The following is a 22,334-nucleotide window of genomic DNA, read 5'->3' on the forward strand; positions in this document are numbered from 1 at the left end:
ATTGAAATTCAATGCAATAATGTTCACAAATTTTGTTTCCTCTAAATTAGATAATTGCTTATGATCTGCAGTACAACAGAACCCCCTCCAGGCACCATAAGTTTTCTGTTCCCAAATCGAAGGATAAACATAGGAAAAGAAACATGAAACTTAATTTTCAACTCCTTGTCTCTTCTCAACAATATTAAATACAAACAAAGAGGGGCAATGAAAAAAATAATAATAAAAGAACAAAGGAGAAGTAACGCTTCTCACACTGACATCATTGGCAACTTAAGCTAATCTGGTAGTCATGAACTAACTGAATATGAACAAAAAACTATGGGCCTGCAGTTATTCATGGAATTAACGTCCGTGAAGATCTTGAAAAGTTGCATCAATCCCATTTGTGTACTGCTCCCATTTTTTAACTTCAGCATTCTCCATTTGTCAAGGAAAAATCAGGTTTCAAGAGTCTATAGTCGATGTTAGGAGACTTCAAAATAGTCGCATATTTCACCATCAAGCTCTTTTCTGTGACAACTCGATCTTCGAGAGATTGTTCCAGAAATTGGTTTTGGATCTGCAGACTGAAGAAGCCTGAATCCAGCTCTGCTGATGAAGACTCTAAGGGCACCCCTACCTATATAAACAATATAATTATACCTGGTATTTTGATAATTTATCCTTAACTAGAGGCTCCAATGCCAATAGGCAGCGTTCCCATGATCCATCCCTCAGCATCTGTTAAACATTGGTATAGCAGTTGGTTAGAGTATTTTCCCAATATCCAGAAAACCCACACAAAATTTTAAGTAATAATGCTATTGTAAAAGCAAGATAATATATGCAATTTTACAAGCAGCACAAGTTAACACCATCCTCTAGCAATTTAAAAATTAAAAAATAATAATAATAAAAGAAAGAGTTCTGTAACTCTTCAAATAGCTGTGCTTAGAAACTGTGTAGTGAGGTTTTATTTTGAGAGAGAGAATACCTGTTTATACGCATGCAACACCTGGCAAACTTCATTGTGTAGATCCTCACTCCTTATTGCCTGATAGAACAGCGCACATCGTTCATACACAGAAAATAGTATATCAAACTCAGCAGTTTAGTTTAGTAACATTACTTGCCAACTTGCAATAGCTCTGCACATGTACACGAGTGAATTCAATGCCCCAGATGGATTTAATCTCACCTGCAGAAGTATGAAAATTTCTATTAAGAAATTACAATGGTGAAAGATGATTTCACTAAGAGAAACCAAGAATGAATTTTCATACAATTGCACATAGACCACGAAATGCATCTTCCTTCTCAACACCATCACGAATCCTGCCAAGAATTCATTTATATATGAACAAGTCAAAGAATGAAATGGTGCATATAGAAATATAAATTCAAGTGCATTATATTATCCATAGACAATTGTGTAGAAAATCTAGTGAACTGTCTTACAGACTATTGTCCAACCTCATTTTCAAGTATATTTCAAACAAAAAATAACTGCATTCATGTAGGCCATCCACAGAAATAAAATATACTTGTCTTACATGGATAAAGCAGCACACCATGGTTGCATAAAATGCTCCATATGTGGTGACACAATCTCTGGACAGACCCAAGCAAGTCTTCCAAGGGTAATGGCGCTATTTTCTACCAGTGATCTATTAAGACCCTGCCAACAAGAATGACTATATCAACTAGCAGGTTAAAGATGGGAAACACTTCATTTTACTTCATCCAAAGAACAAAATAGTACCTCTGCATGGTGAAGGATTGGAACTAGGCATGAAATAACAGTCATTGAAACAGGTGAAACTTCTTCACGAACCTGAATATTCAGTGAGCAAAATGGGATCACTATTGACAGTTGTATACCGTTAATTGCTTGCATGAGTTCAGGTTCAAGTGGCAGTATCAGGGACCCAGAAAGAATAATGCATGGAGAATGCAAGGAAATCTACCCTTCCCCTCTTCCTTGAGTGCGAGTGTGCATGCACAGACATCCCGCCATCCACCAATTCCATAAACCCATTTACAAGTGCAAAAACAGGTAGAGCAAAAGTTCAATCCAGTAGATTATGGATGTTCAGGAAACATGCACAGTAGCAAGGTAAACAAAGCATTTAACTAGCCCATGCGTAACAAAATCCTTTTGCTTTAGTTAGTGTAAGTAAGCAAAGCATTAACTGCATTGATATCCCAGGTCCACCAGGAAAAGCATCAAAACTAATCATTTAACTAGCAAAACCAACTGCACATCTTTCCTCATGACAAGCTCTCATTCATTCTAGGATTGCCGACATTAATATCCAGCTGATGCAAGAAAGCATAAAATAGCATCTAGAAACAGTAAATTGAAGAGCCAACCTTAATTGCTAATTCACCAATTGCCCAGCATGCATTATTTGCCACTGAAATGGATTCCTTTAGCTCAGGAGTACCCTGAAAACATCATTTTGTGTGGATGTCAAGGATCCCATAATCAAATATGAAGCTTTAGAGATGAGTTCCCTTTACCAGTTGCTTGGCTGCAATGTTAAGAAAGTTGGATAAAGAGGGATGCAAACACACTGGGCAAACCTGATAAAAGAGGCCACCACTCTTGTTACATTTCTTACATAAATACAAAGACAAGAGCAAGGAAAATCCAAATATTGATACAAAAAAGAAACATTAAAAAGTATGTCACCCAAACTCACTCTTGCAAGGTCTCCTAGAAGTGCAAGAGCACTTTGTCGGACATCAGGAGCATCATCCACACAGCATTGCAGAAGTACATCCCTCAAATTGCTTTGTGAAACCTACAGGAAAGATAGTATTCACACATATAAGAAGGCATTTCGCATGCATAAGTTACATAACATCTTTAACAGCACTTTGATTTATCAAAATTCTAATTTAAATCACTAGAGAGCATCATCACAGACAAAGACAAATGCCATCGTGAATCAGCAAACTTCTTATGGATAATTACTGAAAATTTTTGAAAGTAGTATTAAAGTTACAGGCTCTAAGTAAAAGCAATCTCAGGCAATGAATGCCAGAATGATAGAAGCTTATAACAGGTAATACCAAACTCTCAATCCCACCACCAAGAGCTTCTGCAAGCGCTGAGACTAAGTCCAAAGAGCAGACAACAAACTCCTTGTCATACTGAATTCCAGCAGATGTGGGATCAACCTGCAATTGATAGAGTGAGAATTATGAATTCTTCTAGTGATCACATTCAGAAAGTTCTCAGTTAAGGCATTACAAATTTCTTGCTTACAACCCCAAAAACAATTAGGTGCAAATTGTTGATTATTTCACATTAGTTACAGCTGAAAACATAATCAAAACCAAGAAAAAAAAATTAAAAAAAGTTTGTCAATTGCAGATAAAGCCTAGGCAACACCATATAATTTGGTCTCCATTACTAAACAGAAAGAGGCAGCTTAAGCACAATTTTGGCTTTGGCTCACTTGGATATGCAGTCCACATTAAAAATACTTTGCTGTTGTATCCAGGTACTAACTATAGCTGCAATAGCACCCTGACTGAGAATAATAAATTTCTGAAACCATGTGCAGTTATGTACTTATTTGCTTGTTTGATAAGCAGTTATGTACTTATTTGCTTGTTTGATAAGAAACAAACTCAACATTTTAGTCGCAAATAAAACCCAAAGATCATAGTGACATATGCCCTCAATCTACTATCAGCAATAAACTGTATACAAAAATGCAAAACTTGGATCAGTAACTAAAACCATATGCCTAAGCAATCTCACTTGATGAGAAGTCTAAAAGCAATACAAAAATAAAAAATAAGGCCTATGAATATTATAAAAAAAAAAAAAAAACTGCAAATAGAGACACATACACGTATAAGCTTCAGATTTGTTATCCCTTTCCAGTGAAAAGGGGGTCTGGAGGGATGATGGCACCCCTGACCTTGCAACTTAGAACACATTAAGCGTTAATTTTCAGATCTTTCTTGTGTACATGGGAACCAATTTTCAAACATAAGCAAAATGTTTGCTCAAGCAAAAACAATGGATAGGCAATGTACAGACCAAGAATACAGGTGGTAAAAAAAATACAGACCTTTGCCAGTTGTTGTGACTGGATGATGTTTAAGCACCTCTGGAATACCGGTCCAGCAAATTGAGAGAATCCAGTTCCAAGTGCCTGAAAAGTTAAAGAGTGAACAAGAGAGAGAGAGAGAGATTAACATTCAAAGTTGTTGGAATCCCTTAATTAGTGCATTAGCTGCAAATTAGAATGTGTTAAAATCCCTTAATCAGTGCATTAGCTGTAAATTAGAATGTAAATTAGTGATATTAGGGATGTTTATATTTATTAGCTTTTATTTTCTTTCCTACTAAGGCTATAGCCGTTGTGTATAAATTTGAATCATTGTAACACTGTGAAATATATCAAGAAATTTTTCAATTCTCTCTAATCTCAACATGGTATCAGAGCCTTAGCCATTTTATTTGGCAATTTTTTTTTTTTTAACAGAGAGAAAACAGTGAGAAATAGTTAGGGTTTGTGTGGGTAAGCCTTGAAAGCGGGTCTGTTGAGGGAGGTAGTTATCACCGCCCCTTTAGAAAGGAAGAGAACCTCGTCGCCGGTCCTCTCCTGGATTCTCGCCGCCATCCGTTGAGGTACATGATCCCACGCCCCGACAGAAGGTTTCCACCTTGTGTACACGCGCTAGGGAGTGAGCTTGCTCCTGGTCAGTTTTTCCGGCCACTTTTTTTTTTTTTCCGACAACATCCCTAGTGTACTGCGCCTCTACCCAGCCCATTCTTATCTCTTGTAGTTAAAGGAAAAATGACTACTACAACTGAAAATCCCTCATTAATTATTAGCCCCGTAAAGCTTGATGGGACAAATTACCTTGCATGGTCTAGATCGTGTCTCCTTTTTGTTCAAGCTAGAGGGTTGCAGGGTTATCTTACTGAAGATAAGCAAAAATCAGAAAAGTCTGCTTCTACCAACAGTCAATGGAAGTCAGAAAATTCTCTTATCATGTCATGGCTTATCAATTCCATGCAACCACATATAGCTCATTGGTATTTACTGTTGAATATTGCAGCTGCCATTTGGAGTACAGTTTCTCAGACCTATTCTCAAGTTGGGAACGATGCACAAGTGTATGAGTTTCGAAACAAGGTTCATGGTATGAAACAGGGTGAGCTAACTATTGCTCAATATTACGCAGAATTGAGTGGTCTATGGCAAGAACTGGACCTTTACCAGGACTTTCAGCCCTAATGTCCTGAAGATGCTGTTAAATTTCAGAAGTTGGTTGAGAAAGAGCGGATCTATGATTTTCTTGCTGGGTTGAATATGGAATATGATCAAATTAGGATCCAAGTGCTTGGTAAGGATCCCTCACCTACCTTAAGACAGACATACTCGTATGTTCAGCAGGAAGAGAGCAGGAGGAGTGCCATGATTCATTCTATGTCTGTTGATAAGACAGGGCTAGTTGCTAATTCCTCACGTGAACAGTCACATAGTTCATCAAATAAGGATCAACAACATTGTGATTATTGTGAACAAAATTGACATACTAAGGAACACTGTTGGAAATTGCATGGACGCCCCACTAAAGGGCGTAGAGGAAAAATGATGGGCTTTACTAGACGACAAACTAATGTATCTGAGGCTGTGAATCTGTCTGAAGATACTACCACCACTGAGATGTTTTCCAATGAAGAGGTACAGACTCTAAGGCGTTTGCCATCACAACTTGAATCGCAATCCACCACAGTTGCCTCTTCGAACTTGGTCAGCTCAGGTAATGCTTTTCTTGTCAATCTTAATAATTCTTTTTGGGTTATAGATTCTGGAGCAAACAAGCATATGACAGGCTCTTCAAATAAATTCATATCATATTCTCTATGTTCAGGAAAAGAAAAAATCCGCACTGCGGATGGATCCTTATCTAGTGTTTCTGGAACAGGTTCTGTTAAATGTACCCCTAATATAAGTATTAGTTCTGTTTTACATGTGTCTAACTTTCCTATTAACCTCTTGTCTGTCAGTTCAATCACAAAAGCTCTAAACTGCAAAATTGAATTTTTCCCAACTCACTGTGTATTTCAAGAATTGACGACAGGGATAACGATTGGTAGTGGTAGACTGCAACATGGGCTATATCTCTTGAATGATTATGTTAGCCAGGCCATGTTGGGGCAATCTATGGGTACTGAGGAACAAATTATCATGTGGCATAGGAGACTAGGACATCCTTCATTTACTGTGTTAGAAAAACTTTATCCTTTTCTGTTTAAACAATGCAAAACTGAATTGTTAGTATGTGATACTTGTGAGTTAGCTAAACATACTAGACAATCTTATCCTGCAATAAATAATAAGGCTTCAGTTCCTTTTATGACTATCCATTCTGATGTATGGGTGCCTACTCAAACTGTGTCTTTATCGGGTTACAGATGGTTTGTAACCTTTATTGATTGTTGCAGTAGGTTAACTTGGATATTGTTAAATTCGGAGAGTGTTGGTCAAATTACAATTAATTCATTTTAATTCGGGTTTACATAAGTGAATAGATTGCTTTACATATCAAAATGACTAACCAAGTTAATGTTGCAATCTAACCACTTATATTTACCCTTTTATATTTATACTTTCCCGATGTGGAATTTATATTCCCAATACTCCCCCCTCAAGTGCAACCATATAGTTGTCACTTGACAATTAGTTTATATTTTTAACCCAATACGGGCCCAATTATACAGCCTTATGGGCGGCTGAAACTCACAACCCAGTCCAAGCTCTGATACCATGTTAAATTCGGAAAGAGTGTTGGTCAAATTATAATTAATTCATTTTAATTCGAGTTTATATAAGTGAATAGATTACTTTACACATCAAAATGACTAGCCAAGTCAATATTACAATCTAACCACTTATATTTACCATTTTATGTTTATACTTTCCTGATGTAGGATTTATATTCCCAACAGGTATATTTGATGAAAGGGAAAAATGAAGTTTTCTCTCGTTTCCAGCAGTTCCATAAAATGATTAGTACACAGTTTGATGCTCATGTTAAAATATTGAGAACTGATAACGGTACAAAATATATGAATGGAGTTTTTCAGGAGTATTTGAAGGCACGTGGGATTTTACATCAGACTTGTTGTGTTAATACTGGTTTACAAAATGGGATATCTGAGAGAAAAAATAAACACTTACTTGAGGTTGCTAGGTCTCTTATATTTACCATGAATGTTCCTAAACCTTAATGGGGGGATGCTATACTTTCTGCTGCATATCTTATTAACAGGATGCCTCTTCGGACATTGGAGTTTAAGAGTCCTTTAGAGGTTTTGCAGTGTAAAAATTCATATGTCGTTCCTCCAAAAGAATTTGGTTGTGTTTGCTTTATTCATAAGCTTAATAGTGGAAAATTAGAACCCCGAGCCCTAAAATGTGTTTTTGTTGGTTTTTTTAGCACTCAAGAAGGGATATAGGTGTTATCATCCTCCTTCACGAAAATATTTTGTGAGTATGGACGTTACCTTCAGGGAATCTGAATCTTATTTCCATCCACCTCTTTAGGGGGAGCATAGGAAGGAAGAGGTGTATTTTCCTTCATCCTCATCCTCTCCCAACCTTCAATTTCAGGGGGAGAATCTGGGTTTAGAGCCTATACCTAACAATGAAACTCAGGGAGAGTCACCTAAATCTCGAGAAAGACTGAAAGTGCCAGATTTGAGAACATATACTCGATGAAACAAAACAGATATAGCCATCGAGAAGGAGACTGCTGATCAACCGGAATCCCTGGATTCAATTCCTGGACATCTTGAGGTATGTAATGAGTCTCCTTTGGCTCCTGATGAGTCTAATTTTAATTCTCAGTCTGTTCTTCTTTCTTCTGATAATGATCTTGATATTCCTATTGCTGTCCGAAAAGGTGTTAAGACCTGTACTAAACATCCCATTTCTAATTTCATCTCCTATAATTCTCTGTCTCCATCCTACAGAGCCTTTCTACTGTCTGTTTTCTTTGTCTCTATCCCACAGGATTGGAAGAAAGCTTGCCTCCATCCAAAATAGAGAGCAGTTATGGTGGAGGAGATGAAAGTTTTGGCAAAGAATAAGACATGGGAACTGGTTACTCTCCCACTGGAAAAGAAGCCAATTGGATGCAAGTGGGTGTTTACTGTGAAGTATAGAGCAGATGATTCAATTGAGAGGTATAAGGCCAGACTAGTAGATTATCAAGAGACTTTTGCTCCTGTTGCTAAAATGAATACCATCAGAATTCTGTTGTCATGTGCAGCGAATCTTGAGTGGGACTTGCAGCAGTTTGATGTTAAAAATGTCTTTTTACATGGTGACTTGGAAGAAGAAGTGTATAAGAAAATTCCTCCAGGATTTGAGGATGAGAAGACCAGAGGGAAAGTTTGCAAATTGAAAAAGGCTTTGTATGGTCTAAAACAGTCACCTAGAGCATGGTTTGATAGATTCAGTAAAGCGATGATCTCCTTTGGATACTGTCAAAGCAATGCTGATCATACATTGTTTATTAGGCATCGTAGAGGCAAAATCACACTACTTATTGTCTATGTGGATGATATTGCGATAACTGGTGATGATAAGGAAGAAATGGCTCTTTTAAAGGAGCGCCTAGCACAGGAGTTTGAAATAAAAGATTTGGGAAGGCTCAAGTACTTTCTTGGAATAGATATTGCCAGATCAGATAAGGAAATCCTTATTTCTCAAAGAAGTATATCTTGGATCTATTGGAAGAAACAGGAATGTTAGGCTGTAAACCGGCAGAGTCTCCTATTGAGGCCAATCATAAATTGCAAGCTAGAGTTGAAAAATCAGTGGATTTAGGGAGATATCAGAGGTTGGTTGACAAATTAATTTATCTTTCGCATACTAAATTGACTTGGAGGAGAGTAGTACAGCATGACTTAGAAGCATTACACATTTCTGAGGATTTAACCCAAAATCGCCAAATTTTTGGGATAAAGGCTTAGTTGAGTTGTTGAGTTGAGTATACTAAACCGGACATAGCATATGCAGCTGGTCTAGTGAGCCAGTATATGCATGATCCTCGTGAATCTCATTTGGAGGTTGTTTTCCGTATCTTGCGATACCTAAAATCTACACCTGGGAAAGGACTTCTTTTCTCAAAGCATGGTCACCTTCAGATTAAAGCCTTTACAGATGCAGATTGGGCTGGGTCTCTTAATGATAGGAGATCAACATCAGGATACTGTACCTTTATTGGTGGTAATCTAGTCACCTGGAGAAGTAAGAAGCAAAATGTGACAGCTAGATCCAGTGCAGAAGCCGAATTCAGGGCAATAGCTCAAGGTATTTGCGAGTTATTGTGGTTACGAAAGTTGATAGAAGAATTAAAATTGTTTGAAGCTAATAGTTTGTTTTTGTTTTGTGATAACAAAGCTACAATCAGTATAGTTCATAATCCAGCTCAGGATGATCAGACCAAGTATATAGAGATTGATAGACACTTCATAAAAGAAAAAATTATGGATGGTTCCTTAAGTGTCTCTTACGTAGGTTCGAAAGATCAGTTAGCTGATGTGTTCACTAAGGGGTTAAGTTGTAAGGTTTTTCATACCCTAGTTTGCAAGTTGGGCATGTGCAACATACATGAACCAACTTGAGGGGGAGTGTTGGAATCCCTTAATTAGTACAGTAGCCGTAAATTAGAATGTGTTAAAATCCCTTAATCAGTGCATTAGCTGTAAATTAGAATGTAAATTAGTGATATTAGGGATATTTGTATTTATTAGCCTTTATTTTCTTTCCTTTTAAGGCTATAGCCTTTGTGTATAAATTTGAATCATTGTAACACTGTGAAATATATCAAGAAATTCTTCAATTCTCTCTAATCTCAACAAAAGTTTCTTTTTTTCCTATAGCAAGATTTAACTCTTTTGTAATCAAGTGGAAGCATCTCGGAAAACAGAAAATATTAATGCTTCAACTGAGGGATTAGAATAAAGGGAATTGTTGGCTTAACATTATTAGGGAAACCATCATTTAAACAATTCATTTATTGGGCTCCATGTCATCTGATCAGCCATATTTGTGTCCTTCCCAAGAAAAAGCAAGTACCCATTTAGAGAGTAAAAATAAATAATGTTAGCAAATTGTACAGATAACATTGGTTGGCACTGATATCATTAGATGTTCATTGACCTTTCAAAATGCAACAGTGGTACTTTTTACAAAATTACAGTACAGCACTCCATAAGTCTAAATGCTAACATACCTGTGCTATAGATGCAAAGCACTCTAACAGTGGGAAAAGATCTTTATCGGAATCAGAAAGTTGCTGCCATTTTGCAATTAATGGAGGCATTAGAATGTCAAGATATCTGGGCTGTATATCATCAACCAAAAAAAAAAATTAGTAGTCACATGCTGTTGGTATACAAGGAAGCAAATAGGCGTTCAGCATTCAACTCTTTCTGGCCTCTGAAAGCAAAACAGGGGCAAAAAAGAAAGGATATAGACAGCAAACACAAACCTGATTAAGTTCCAAACCAACAGCATCTGCCAAAGTACTGATGGCATCATAAACAATTCGAAGATTTCTTCTCTGAATATAATAATAATAATAACAAAAGGAAGCAATTAGAAAAATATAATAATAGCACATAATTTTCTGTGACACCATAAGAACATAAAGATTCAAAGTGTCCTAGTTTTTAATGAACATTTCCATCAAGAGTGGAAGTGTTCAATCAAATAATTATTCACTTATGGCCATTAATTAATGATGTTTCATTGATCAAACAGTTCCAAGTATTTGGTGAAATTAAAAAATTAATAAATATAAAAGAAAACCTGGTATCTCCCAAAGGCACACATAAGGTGTTGGAGAATAGTTTCCAAGTATGGCACCATCACCTCAGCAGCTTCCTGCAATTAAACATGTACTATTTTGTTCAACATTCATATCAAGCATGCACAATAGCATTATATAGTGGTTACAGCAAAAACCTCTTCTAGTGTAGCAAAAGCGGAACAAGCAGCCTCTTGCACCCGCTTGTTAGTGTCTAAAATCCTCCGTAAAAGACCCATAAGAACTTTGTTGAATTGTTCAGTACCCTTTTCGTTGACAATACCCTGTAAAAGGAAATCTTATATTTTCAAACCAAAAGAATTTACAGATTATCATCTGACAAACCAAATCATTGCATAACTCAAGAAGAGTAAGTTGTTTATACCTGAACGATAAATTTGCAAAAGCGAGAAAGTGTCCAACAAGTAATACTCCTAAGCAAAGGAAATTTATCATCTAATACAGGGATGAGATATGCCACAATCTGCAAATAAGGATAATTAAGAAAAATTACAATCATGGCATATATCCTAAATCATGTTAATAATAATGGCCACATATCATGTCAGATCCACAATCCAGCAATTTTTATGCCTAAAGAACTGAATTAAGAAGAATTATAATGAACATTACTTTTACAGTTTTGGCCTCAAATTTTGCGTTAGTAGTATTTAATCATGTTTAAAGTTGGACAAACTACATTGTGAAATTTTAGAAAATGAAGATTAATTGAATTAAAGATGCTTGTAATGAAAGAAGAGGATATGAAAAGAAATATGCAATGCAAATGATCTGCATTAGCACTGTAAGTCTCCCGACCCCCAAATGTAAACCTTGCGCTTGTACCAATTTCTTTTGGAATTTATTCACCATCTACAATCAATCGCATAAAAGCAGCAACAGTATTACCTCAGCCAAATGAGGGTAAAGACCTTCGATGCAACCCTCAGCTATAGCACCAAGTGCCAGCACTGCTGCTTCCCTTTCCTTCCAGGTCTCATCATCAGAGGTCAAAAGCTTGGCCTGGGCCAAGAAATGTGGGTTTAATATTGAAAAAAAAATTAAGTTTCAAAGCATTCTGAAAAATGAGTTTGTTCAATAACGGCATACTCATCTAAAAACAGGTAACAGATATGGATAGGAATATTATTGATCACATGTACTGCAGGGAGATATTCATTGAGAAAAAGAGAATTTATATATTACAACTATATGCCATTAAATTTCGAAGGAGAAGGGAAGGAGGGAGAATAGCAAACAAGCAAAACAATTTTTTGTGATAATCTTTAGAAGCAAATAAAGGCAACTTGTTATCTACAATATGGAGGGTAAAGAATACAAATGGAGTAGCTCCTGTGGTTTCCATTTATTTTTCTTTCTTATTATCTTATCTACAGGTTTTCTGCCAGCTTTACAACCTAGACAGAAAATTGATTAGCCTTTATAATATACAATACAAGAAAATAATAGGAAAATCAATTTTTATGCCAAAAAAGCCATGTGAAGCCTTAAGAATGTGGGCCGGGGCTAACTCAACCCCAAAAGCCAGCACGATGGGGGAGGAGTGCCCAAGGCCTTATAAGGGACACATTATCCTATCCCAAACCAATATGGGATATTAACATGAAGCAATACTGAATGATTCAAAATGGCATGCTGAAATATAAAAAAGTTGATTGATCAATTCTTAAAGGCTGGCCACCTGAATTTGATAGTTTTTACTATTAAATCACAACCAAAGGCAACCTTTTTACTGCTGAAATCTCTTTTCAATGGTGCAGGACATTACCTCAACTAAAGGCATTAGTGTTGGAAGAATTTCGTCCCTATAAATATTTGAAATAATATCAAGGCCAGCCGCACTGCATTTCCTTAAGTTCCAAACATTTAAACTGTCATCATCCTGTTAAAAACTCAAGATAGTTAATATAAAATCAACATTTATTTTAGTAACCACTAGTTAAAGCAAATTTAAAAGCACCAAGACATGAAGCCATTAGCACAAAAGTTAAATTATTTGCTTGTCAGATTATGAGAAGGGAAAGAATATAATTTACATGAAAAAGAAAATTAAGCGATCAGTTAAGAATATAAAATCATACATCATCGTTCATATCATCTGATCCATGAAACCTAGATGAATGAAAGCGAGGCCTTATATCCTGTAGAAAAGGTAAAAAAAGAATGGTAAGATGAACATAAAAATCAACAACGTTCACAAAAAAAAAGGATAAAAAAAATAAAATTAGAAAACCAAAATACAACACAGAAATGTGGCAACCTGATCCCTGTCTGGTTGTGAGTCATCCTCCTGCAAATAAAGAAAAGGAAGATGAAGATAGAAAACAATAACTATCAAGTTTCAAACAATGGTTACTGAAACCACAGAGTAAGATTTACCTCAGCATTGATAAGAGACTCATCATCGTCAGCATAAACCATATTTGACAACAAAATCTAAAAATAAGACGCGCAATATTAGAAAATGCACTAGCAAAATAGATGGTCAAAGATTGATCACAATATCATGAGTCATACTGGAATTAGACGCTGCAAGAACTCCCTTAGAAGTTCAGGGTTTAATTGAGCTTCACCGTATGCTGACCTGACAGTCAGAACAAACATTTCCAAATACGTAAACACCCTTACTGAGAAAATGGGAGTAATATAGTTGTTCAAGCATAACAAGCAGATTATCTCCACTCCTTACAATACCAAGATAAAGAATGAAAAAGAAAAACACCAAATAGAAATCTGGATACCAAAACAGAAACCTACAGAGATATATTATTGTCGATGAACTAAGCAAACATATCTTCCACTAAACAGAAAACAGTAAAGATGTTGTGCTTGCATGACTTCACAATTCATCAATCTTATCATTAAACTTAGTAAAGCTCATAGAGTAAGAACTAAAAAGGATTTGCAAAAGCAGCAATATTTTCCAGATGGACCAAATTTGAAGTGTCAATTTGACAAGATGAAGTGTACAGCATCACTGTTAGAATTTTATGATTCTCAATTCAAATCTTACGATTCGATTCGATTCCCTGTCCTAGCGATTCGAATCTATATGGTGAATCTAAAATGTACCTGAATCTTGACCGAATCTTTCAATTCAAGACTAAATCGGGTGAATCTACATGGATCTACTGATTCAGTCGATTCTTTTTCTAGAGGGTTGTTAAATCCTATAACTTCAAAATTTACTATTTTACATCATTTTTTACTGTGAAAAGTGTACATAAAACCTTTCCTTAGCTATTTTTCTTCCATTAGCCATTCTTTTCTCTCACTTCTTTCTTTTTTATTTATTTTTTCATTTTTTTATGTTAATATACTTCTCTAATTATAATAGTCAAATTATAACATTTTATAATAATATATTTTAACATTTTAATTTAACCCGCTATCATTTTTTATTTGTTCAAATTTAAATGAGAGAGTTCATCTTTTATAACATAAAGCCACATAACATGATAAGAATATTTTGTTCTATTATAAAGCATCCTTCTCATTAGCTAAATAATAATTATGTATTTATCAAAATATGTCATTGTAATATATTATTTTACTTATTTTTAAAACATATATAATTTTTAATTAATTTTGAGAATTTTTATTGAATCTTCTGATTCGATTCTCGATTCACAAAATAAAAATTTCAATTCTCAATTCAAATCTCGATTTGTCAATTATGATCAGCATATTTATATTTACAACTTCAAATTCCCATTACATCAAAAACTTATTATAATAGACAAAGAAATCCTTACAGCTGAAAAGAGTATTATAAATTAAATAAACAATCAAAATACAATTACAAATTTTAAATCCAACAGATTAAGGGCATTTAGGTAATATGATAATAATCAAAGCTCTTTTGTTGTCCAGAATAATATTGGTAATATTACATATACAAAAATTCCCACAAGAAGAGAAAGGGTTTATTTTCTTCACTAACCAAAAGAAGCACAGGAAGGCCTAGGCCTTTTTCAAGAAATTGACGTACCATTAGAAATCACAATGCAAAATTTTGATATTTTCATTGTATAATAGTCAATATTAGTTATTCAAAGCAAAATAAAGATAAAAAAATAAAAAATAAAAAAAAACAATAAGACTATTGTAAGAAGGAACAATTTATCATCCAGTATTGTAGAGAGCATTAATCTCCTTCACACAAACGGATAAAATTGTAAATGCTAAAGCTGTCCATTAAATAATTCATAAAAGAGTGTGAATTGATGGGATACCAAAATTCACAAGCTTCAAGGGCAACCTCATCATCATTATCCTTGTTTGCTTGCAACATGAATTCAATGAGATTCTTCATATGTGGCTGCCATATGATAACAAACATCAGTAAGGAAGTAAAATACTACTAAATAACATTAGAGATAATAATTAAAAAAGAAGCAATCATGTAACACAAAAATGAATGATATAAAACTATTTAGTTTTCAATTAATGAAGCAAGTAAATATGATCTTCAGAAAAATAAATTGCCAGGAAAAAAATCCCTCATATTATGATGAGGTAACAGATATAAAACTAAATAAAAAAGAGAAGAAATCCTAGACTAATATGAAATAAAGTATGATGTGAACCTCCAGGAAAGAAGGATTAACTTCAATCAGTTGAACAAATGCTGAACAAACCTGTTCATGAAAAAAAAATTAAAAAAAATTAGTGGCAAACACAAGTATAAACAACCAAGTCAAAGATAAATTGTATCTCACTATGCCTGAATTTGAATTTTTATAACAACACTCCCAAAGGGATTAATTAGCCCAACTCATATATGTAATTTTTTATAGAGAATTTATGAGGAATAAGACTAAAAAAAGTATAAATAACAAACAGAAAAACAACTAATTGACTCTTATAAAACTTAATAAAACTGACCTTTCTCATATTATGTATATATATGAGAACCAAAAAGAGACAATGAAGGCAAATAGTTTTAATGTGATTTGTAATATATTGTCAGTTGCACAAAACCGCTGTATAGGTGCACAAAGAATCCACTCACCAATTTTCGAATGTCTGAAGCAGGATCGCAAGCAAGAAGAAATAAGCCACGAAGGAACTGATCCATGGACAGATAAAGAGCCTACGCATACACAAGGAAAAAAAAAACAAAGTTTTCCACCAAGAACACAATAATGTTTTATGTAGCAAAAACAAGAGGAGCATGGATTCTTACAGTGGGCATCAGCATAATAAATTGATTTACTGATCCTAGAGATAGCTTCCTTAGAGAGGCATGTGGTGACTGGAAAAACTGATTTAAGAAAAAAAAAATTGAAAAAAATAGGTGCAACAACTTCAAGACCCATAAGAGAATATAAAAGAATAAAGATTTCTACCACCAAAACTGAATAAGCAAGCAAATGAATAATCTGCTTAAGTCACCTGAAATAATCTAGGCAGGAAAACATCAATAGGACGTCCAGCTAATCCAGGTACATCAGAATCAAGCTCTTGTGGAATATCTTCACAGATCTGCAGTCCACACGCATTGTAAAAGAATATTAAGGCACAGAATAACATTTTAACCATCTTTTTTTTTTTCACTTTTCAAGAAGCTCCTCTAGAAAATTAAAGAGCAACATGAATTGATCTGAATTTCATAAACATCATTGTTGTCATTCAATCTAAATTACAATGATGACTGAGGGAAGCAAGCCTTACCTTGGATAAAGTATCCATTGCACCTTCCATATGGTTGATATCATTGTTGTCCAAGCACTGCATAAGAGCTTGCAACAGCTCTGGCCAGCCAAGAATTCGTTCCTGCTGAACAATGACACTGATAATTGTTCCAACTGTAGTCCTAATGTGCTTATCCGCTGCTCCTAAACAAGGTAACAGCTCTGATTTTATATATTGTTGATACGCAGGATCCATGGACTTGAAAGCACTTCTTAGATTATTTTTGAGCAATAGACCCGCAGCCTGTCGAATTTCAACTGATGTGCCCTGCTTGGAAAGCAAACCAAATAAACAAATTGTCAACTGAGATACAACAATCAAAAGTAAAAGACTTACAAGGTTCACAAATATGGATATGGATCTTATGTGATCCAACATTTCATCCTTATGCATTGGAATGAAGAAAATATTTGAGCTTATAAAGTAAATATCGATTTTCAATAAAAAGATTGGATTCTAGATTTGCGTGCATACATTTTGCATTTCACCACAAAAAGTTTATTCCTAAATCCTAATGTCTCATAAGATCACATACTTTAGATTTACATATTTGGGAACATTATCTAACTACTTTATAACTGAGCAAGAGCAAAAACTGGAAGTTGAAACAGGTTATAAACTTCAATTATTGCTAAGGAAATTAAAACAGAAGAAATCAATATAGATCAGTGGAAACAGTGAGGGGGAAAAATAGGAAGAATATAAAAAAAAAACATGGAATTAAACAAGATATACAAATTGGGATGCTACTTCAAGACCATATTCTAATTTATTCCTGTTGGAATATATGGCTTACGAGAACAAATCCCACTTCGGCAATGCACAAGAAAATTAAAGGGCAAATAAGTGTTGGCAAACCAAACCAAAATGGCCTGTAATGGAGTTTTAAACCCTGTTCAGCATGGAGGCTTGCCCGTTTATTAATACACACTCCTTCGCCCATGATTCCAATGATCACATCCTAACCTCTCCGATGAAACAGGGAGTAAGTTTGGTCAAACAAAACCAAATGTTATATAATCTAATAATTTGAATTATCAAAACCATTTAGTTAAAGAAGATCCACGAGCAGCCAACTTTAAGATTTATATGAACATATCCTTTTGAACTTCCTGAAATCATTCTTAACAATATCCATACCATTCCATACATCAAAATACATATGTTACGAACCCAAGAACTTAAAAAGCTTATGAACATCAATGTAGCATCTTAGAAAGACAAACGCTAAACAATGGACATCCTCTCATACTATCTCTCAAATGTTCCAAGAAACAAGTGTATCCTCTTCCTTCTCTTGAAGTCTAAAGTTAATGAATGAATTCCGTAAAGAATTTCTGAGAATATATGGGTATTTCTTTCATCTCAGCTTGAGAGAAAGTTAGTGTAAAATGTATACAATAGTCACCGATTCAAATTGATATTGGCAAATTATAATCAACTACAGCTAAGAAATTAAAAAATAATTGCACTTTTTTCCCTTTTTAATCACACACGGACAAACCCATCCAACATGCTTAGAATCCCCGAGAAAATTCAAAAAACTTTTCCAGGATTAAGCTAGAAAAAAAAAAATAATAAAACCCCTAGTTGCCTAAGAACTTGGAGAACTGAAAAAATTCAAAAAAGAAATACCTGAGCGCGGGCAAAAATAAAAGCAAGATAGTTGTTGAAATCGGGGATTTGAGTAAAGTGCTGAAGTTGTTGCCAAATGCGAGGTTTATCAGAAGTAGGCGAAATATGCTGTTCGAGTAGACCACATATCTCTCTCAGGCCTTCTTCCTTTGGTTGCCATACAGCTTGTGTCGCCATTTTTAATGTGCAAAGGAATCTGAAGAAGCAGAATCACACCAAGCTGAAGGCCACGAAACAGAAGAAAACGATCATCATACCAACTATGAGTAGAAAAATTGTGTTGTGAGACCAGTTTTCGAATTTTGCAATTATTCCCCTGAATTTTAAGTTATTCGCAATTGGTCCGCATTATTTGTCCGTCAAAGCGGCGGAAATTCATTAACAGGGAATTATTATAATCATTTTTAGCAAAAATTTCCTAGAGCTCGGACAATTATTTACTTCTTATATGATATAAATGTATTACGTATACATATTAATTTCTCAGGAGATAATTTATTTTTAAATCGTAAAAAATAATAATATTTATAAAATAATTAAAAATATAATAAATATGTGTAAATATGAAAGGCATGCCCATGCCTTTTTCAAGTGCTTCTGCCTCTGGCTAAAGAATTCAAAACAAAAGGTGCAGAAAGGCTGCTTTTCAATGATTTTGGCCTACTTTCTAATCATTGCGTTATGTATCTATCTAGACGGGTGGTGAACAAAGAAGACCTATGCTATGGCTTGGGTCAGTGACCCCATTGCCGGAGGTGACAACGATTTTCAGCTCCAGAGTGATTTTGATTAAGTTTAATTTAGATTAAGATAATTTAATAATTGAAATATTTTTTAAATTTTTTCTTTTTTTTAATTAATCAACTTGTTAAATTATCAATTTCACTTCTAATCTTAGTTAAATTTACTAATATAATGCAATCAATTATATAATATAATTAAAATTATAATGTAATGTAATTGTTATTATATTATTCTATATAATGATAATTTTTATTTTAATATTTAATTTATTTATAATATTAATAATAAATATTAATAATTATAGTGATTAATAGTCAAACGGTAGTTGTGATGCTGTCGACTTCAACAATAGTTAGATGATGGTAGTTATAGTGGCAATGTGAGGTGGTAGTTGATTAAGTGACAGTGATAGTGATAGCAGTAGTTATAATAGGATGGTGATGGTAGTGGTAATTGTTGTGGTGGTGGTAATGATGACAAGATAATAATAGTGATGATAATAATAATTAAGTAGTGATAATAATGATAGTATAGACAATAAATAAAAAAATTAAAATAAGTGATGATTACTCTTATTTTTATATGTAATAATTATTGCATTACTTTAAGTATAATTAATTACATTAGTAATTGACATTTCATTAAGTTAATTTTTTGTTTATTTTTTTTAATTATCAAACAATATAATTAAATACACAATGTAATTATAATTACATTATAATTTTGATTACACCTACTAAGCATGGCCTTAATGTTGATTTTAACTCAATCCATTCAAGATGTCAAATTGAATATTGGAATTCTTAAAAAAAGTTAACTTTTAGAAAAAAATTAATTTCAAATCAAAATTAAATCAAATCAAATCAATTTAAACCAAAATTAAAATTGGACTAAAACTAATCAAAATCATATTGAACTAAATTGGAATTGGACTACAATCAAACAGTTTAATTCAAACCAATTTATATATTTTTTGTCTTTTTAAATTTAAAAAAAAAATCTCAACAATTGAATTTGATGAAAATTGAAATTGAAATAACCCTTAAGGGTTGATTATGCTCCTTTGAAACCTTTTGGAGTGCAATTGATATGAAACACATCAGTTACAGTTTTATTAATTATATTTTTAAAATTATTTTCATCAACTAACAATTGATTTTATTTTAATTTTTATTTAGACTATATCATCATTTTTCATATAACTTGAAAATTAATACTACTGATATTTGTTTATTTCTATCATTTTCATTTACAATCTTAACACCTTAGCACATTGCAATTTTATTTAAATATTTTTTATTAACAATATAAAATATTTATTTATTATGAAAAAATATATTTTTTATGTCTAAAAACTTAAAATTATAAGATTTTTTTATCAATAATAGTAATTACTTGATTATTTCATAACTACATTTTCAAGTTATTTAATTATTTTTCTTTTTTTTAAGAAATTTAATTATTTTCTTACTTCAATAATAAAAAAATAATATGATATAATAAATTAATAATTATATGTTTATTTTAATAATATAATAAGTGATATAATATATTAAATTAATTCTTATATATTTATTTTAAAAATAAATAAATAATATAATGCAATAAATTTATATTTTTATAATTAATACACTTAAAAACTACTTTTTCTTATTAATAATAATAATAATAATATATGATAAGCAGTAGATGTAACAACCTGATATTTTGTTATATATAAAATATATTTAATTAGACTATTAATTTATTACTATTTTATTTATGGTGTTAGATTAGTATTTTCATAATAATAATAATAACAATATTTTATGAATATTATTTTACATGTATTACTATTACTATTATTATTTTAAATTGTTATTTGTAATATTGTTATTATCAAATTCAATTAGAATTGTTTAAAAATTAAATTATGTTTTATGTAAAAGTAATTAAATTTTTTTAGAGTATAATGAAAGTAGTTTGGACCTATTTGAAGAGACAAAAATGACCTAAATGAATAAGTTAGAAAAGTTCTGAAACCTATGATGCAATTAAAAGTTTAAAAAACAATAAAAAATGTAGTAGAACTACCCCCCCTTCTCTCTCCCCGATTTCTCCCTTGCCTCACCCCTATCTCTCTCTCTCTTTCTCCGACTAGGGGCCAAATCACCGTCAGCCAGCACTTCGACCACCACCCTCACCATCAGCAACCTCCAGCAGCGTCCCCGCAGCAAGCTCCTGCAACCAAAACGCAAGGGAAGAGAGAGAGAAGTATGTGCATCATTGGAGCTTTGAATCCCGATTCTCGACGTTTTCAATACTGGACGGCCATGCTTTCACTGGTGTTCACCTCCCCAAAGCTAGGTGCACCTTTCTCGACTGGTGATGCTCCAAACCGCCGCCAACAGCTCGTCGTTCCAAGGAGAGAGAAAAAGTGAGTTTTCGCCACTTTTCGGTGAGATTCTAGCTGATTCAACTGTCAGATCGATAATCCGAGACCAATGATGAATTTAGGGCGACAAAACCATGGGACAATCCCCACTCCGATCAGACACTATTTGAAAAAGGCAATCATTTAATAGTCTAGATCGTTTGATGAGATTTTTTACATTTTTCAATGCCTGTAAATTAAATATAATTACATGATAATTATTAACAATTTATGGGTTTCGTTTAGGTGCGATCAGATCGACAATAGCTCACCAACACTCAAAACTAAGTTTACATTATTGTCTGAGCATCCGATGAGCTGTCTTAGAAAGAGGTTATGTTTACAGTTGTTCGTAGCATTTTCAGACGTTCTAAATACATTTCAAGTAGTAGAATTTATGAAGGCAGTTCCTAACTCAAGTTGTGTAGTTTTGTGCATTGATTAAACTAGCTGGTTAAATCTGTAAAATATTCATGGCTTAGTAAAATTAAGTAAAATATCTTTAATTAATATAAGGACGATGTAGAGGACCTCCATAAATATTTTTATAATTTTTGAAGTACTAAAAATAATTATTTGGGTTGTGGAGGAGTTAGGAACCAAAGCTGGAGTTTAGAGGATTTGACCTAGATTATAATTCTTATAGGCCCTAGCTGGGCATTATAATTGTTGTTGTATGCATGAGGCCTTATGTGTTGTTGTTGTTATATTTTTCTTTCAAGGGGATTAAGTCTAGTTATAGGGGAGACTCTACCGAAATTTTGGTTATGAATTATTCTTGTTTCTTTAATTAAATTAATTAATTAATTTTGTTAGTAAATTGATAGATATCAGTGTGTCTGTATAGGTAATCGATACCAACTAGCCTTTATTCTCTCCAACCGGACCATTTGCAATCGGGTTGACCAGTCTGTGAGTTGAATATTGATTATTTGCATAATTTTAGTATTAATTATATATATCTGGCATACTCATTCATTTTTTA

General features: G+C 33.5%; 1 protein-coding gene across 1 annotated transcript; it reads right to left on the reverse strand.

Moving 5' to 3' along the window:
* Window positions 1-22: 22 nt before the first annotated feature.
* Window positions 23-18,614, reverse strand: LOC110661035 (transportin-1). Its single transcript, XM_058131617.1, has 29 exons — window positions 18,193-18,614; window positions 16,537-16,824; window positions 16,258-16,347; window positions 16,049-16,126; window positions 15,875-15,955; window positions 15,450-15,500; window positions 15,096-15,181; window positions 13,378-13,444; window positions 13,240-13,296; window positions 13,121-13,150; window positions 12,942-13,001; window positions 12,629-12,742; window positions 11,749-11,862; window positions 11,225-11,323; window positions 10,998-11,123; window positions 10,842-10,916; window positions 10,522-10,593; window positions 10,264-10,374; window positions 4,074-4,157; window positions 3,061-3,168; window positions 2,688-2,789; window positions 2,506-2,568; window positions 2,356-2,430; window positions 1,745-1,816; window positions 1,536-1,660; window positions 1,266-1,317; window positions 1,112-1,180; window positions 977-1,036; window positions 23-723 (listed from the first exon to the last, which is right to left on the reverse strand). Exons 1-29 carry the CDS (start codon window positions 18,367-18,369, stop codon window positions 640-642), a joined length of 2,670 nt encoding a protein of 889 aa, XP_057987600.1. The 5' UTR covers window positions 18,370-18,614; the 3' UTR covers window positions 23-639.
* Window positions 18,615-22,334: the final 3,720 nt, after the last annotated feature.

Source organism: Hevea brasiliensis, chromosome 2, assembly GCF_030052815.1.
Source record: "Hevea brasiliensis isolate MT/VB/25A 57/8 chromosome 2, ASM3005281v1, whole genome shotgun sequence".
NCBI lineage: Eukaryota > Viridiplantae > Streptophyta > Magnoliopsida > Malpighiales > Euphorbiaceae > Hevea > Hevea brasiliensis.

Bases quoted from the DNA above. Each gene is read 5' to 3' on its own strand.
- LOC110661035 (XM_058131617.1), bottom strand. From the start codon at position 18,369: ATGGCGACACAAGCTGTATGGCAACCAAAGGAAGAAGGCCTGAGAGAG. The intron at 12,743-12,941 runs GTATGATTTTAT...AGTTTTTAACAG, and splicing joins CAGATGATATGAACGATGAT to GATGATGACAGTTTAAATGT. The intron at 11,863-12,628 runs GTAATGTCCTGC...TTCTTGGCCCAG, and splicing joins CACTAATGCCTTTAGTTGAG to GCCAAGCTTTTGACCTCTGA.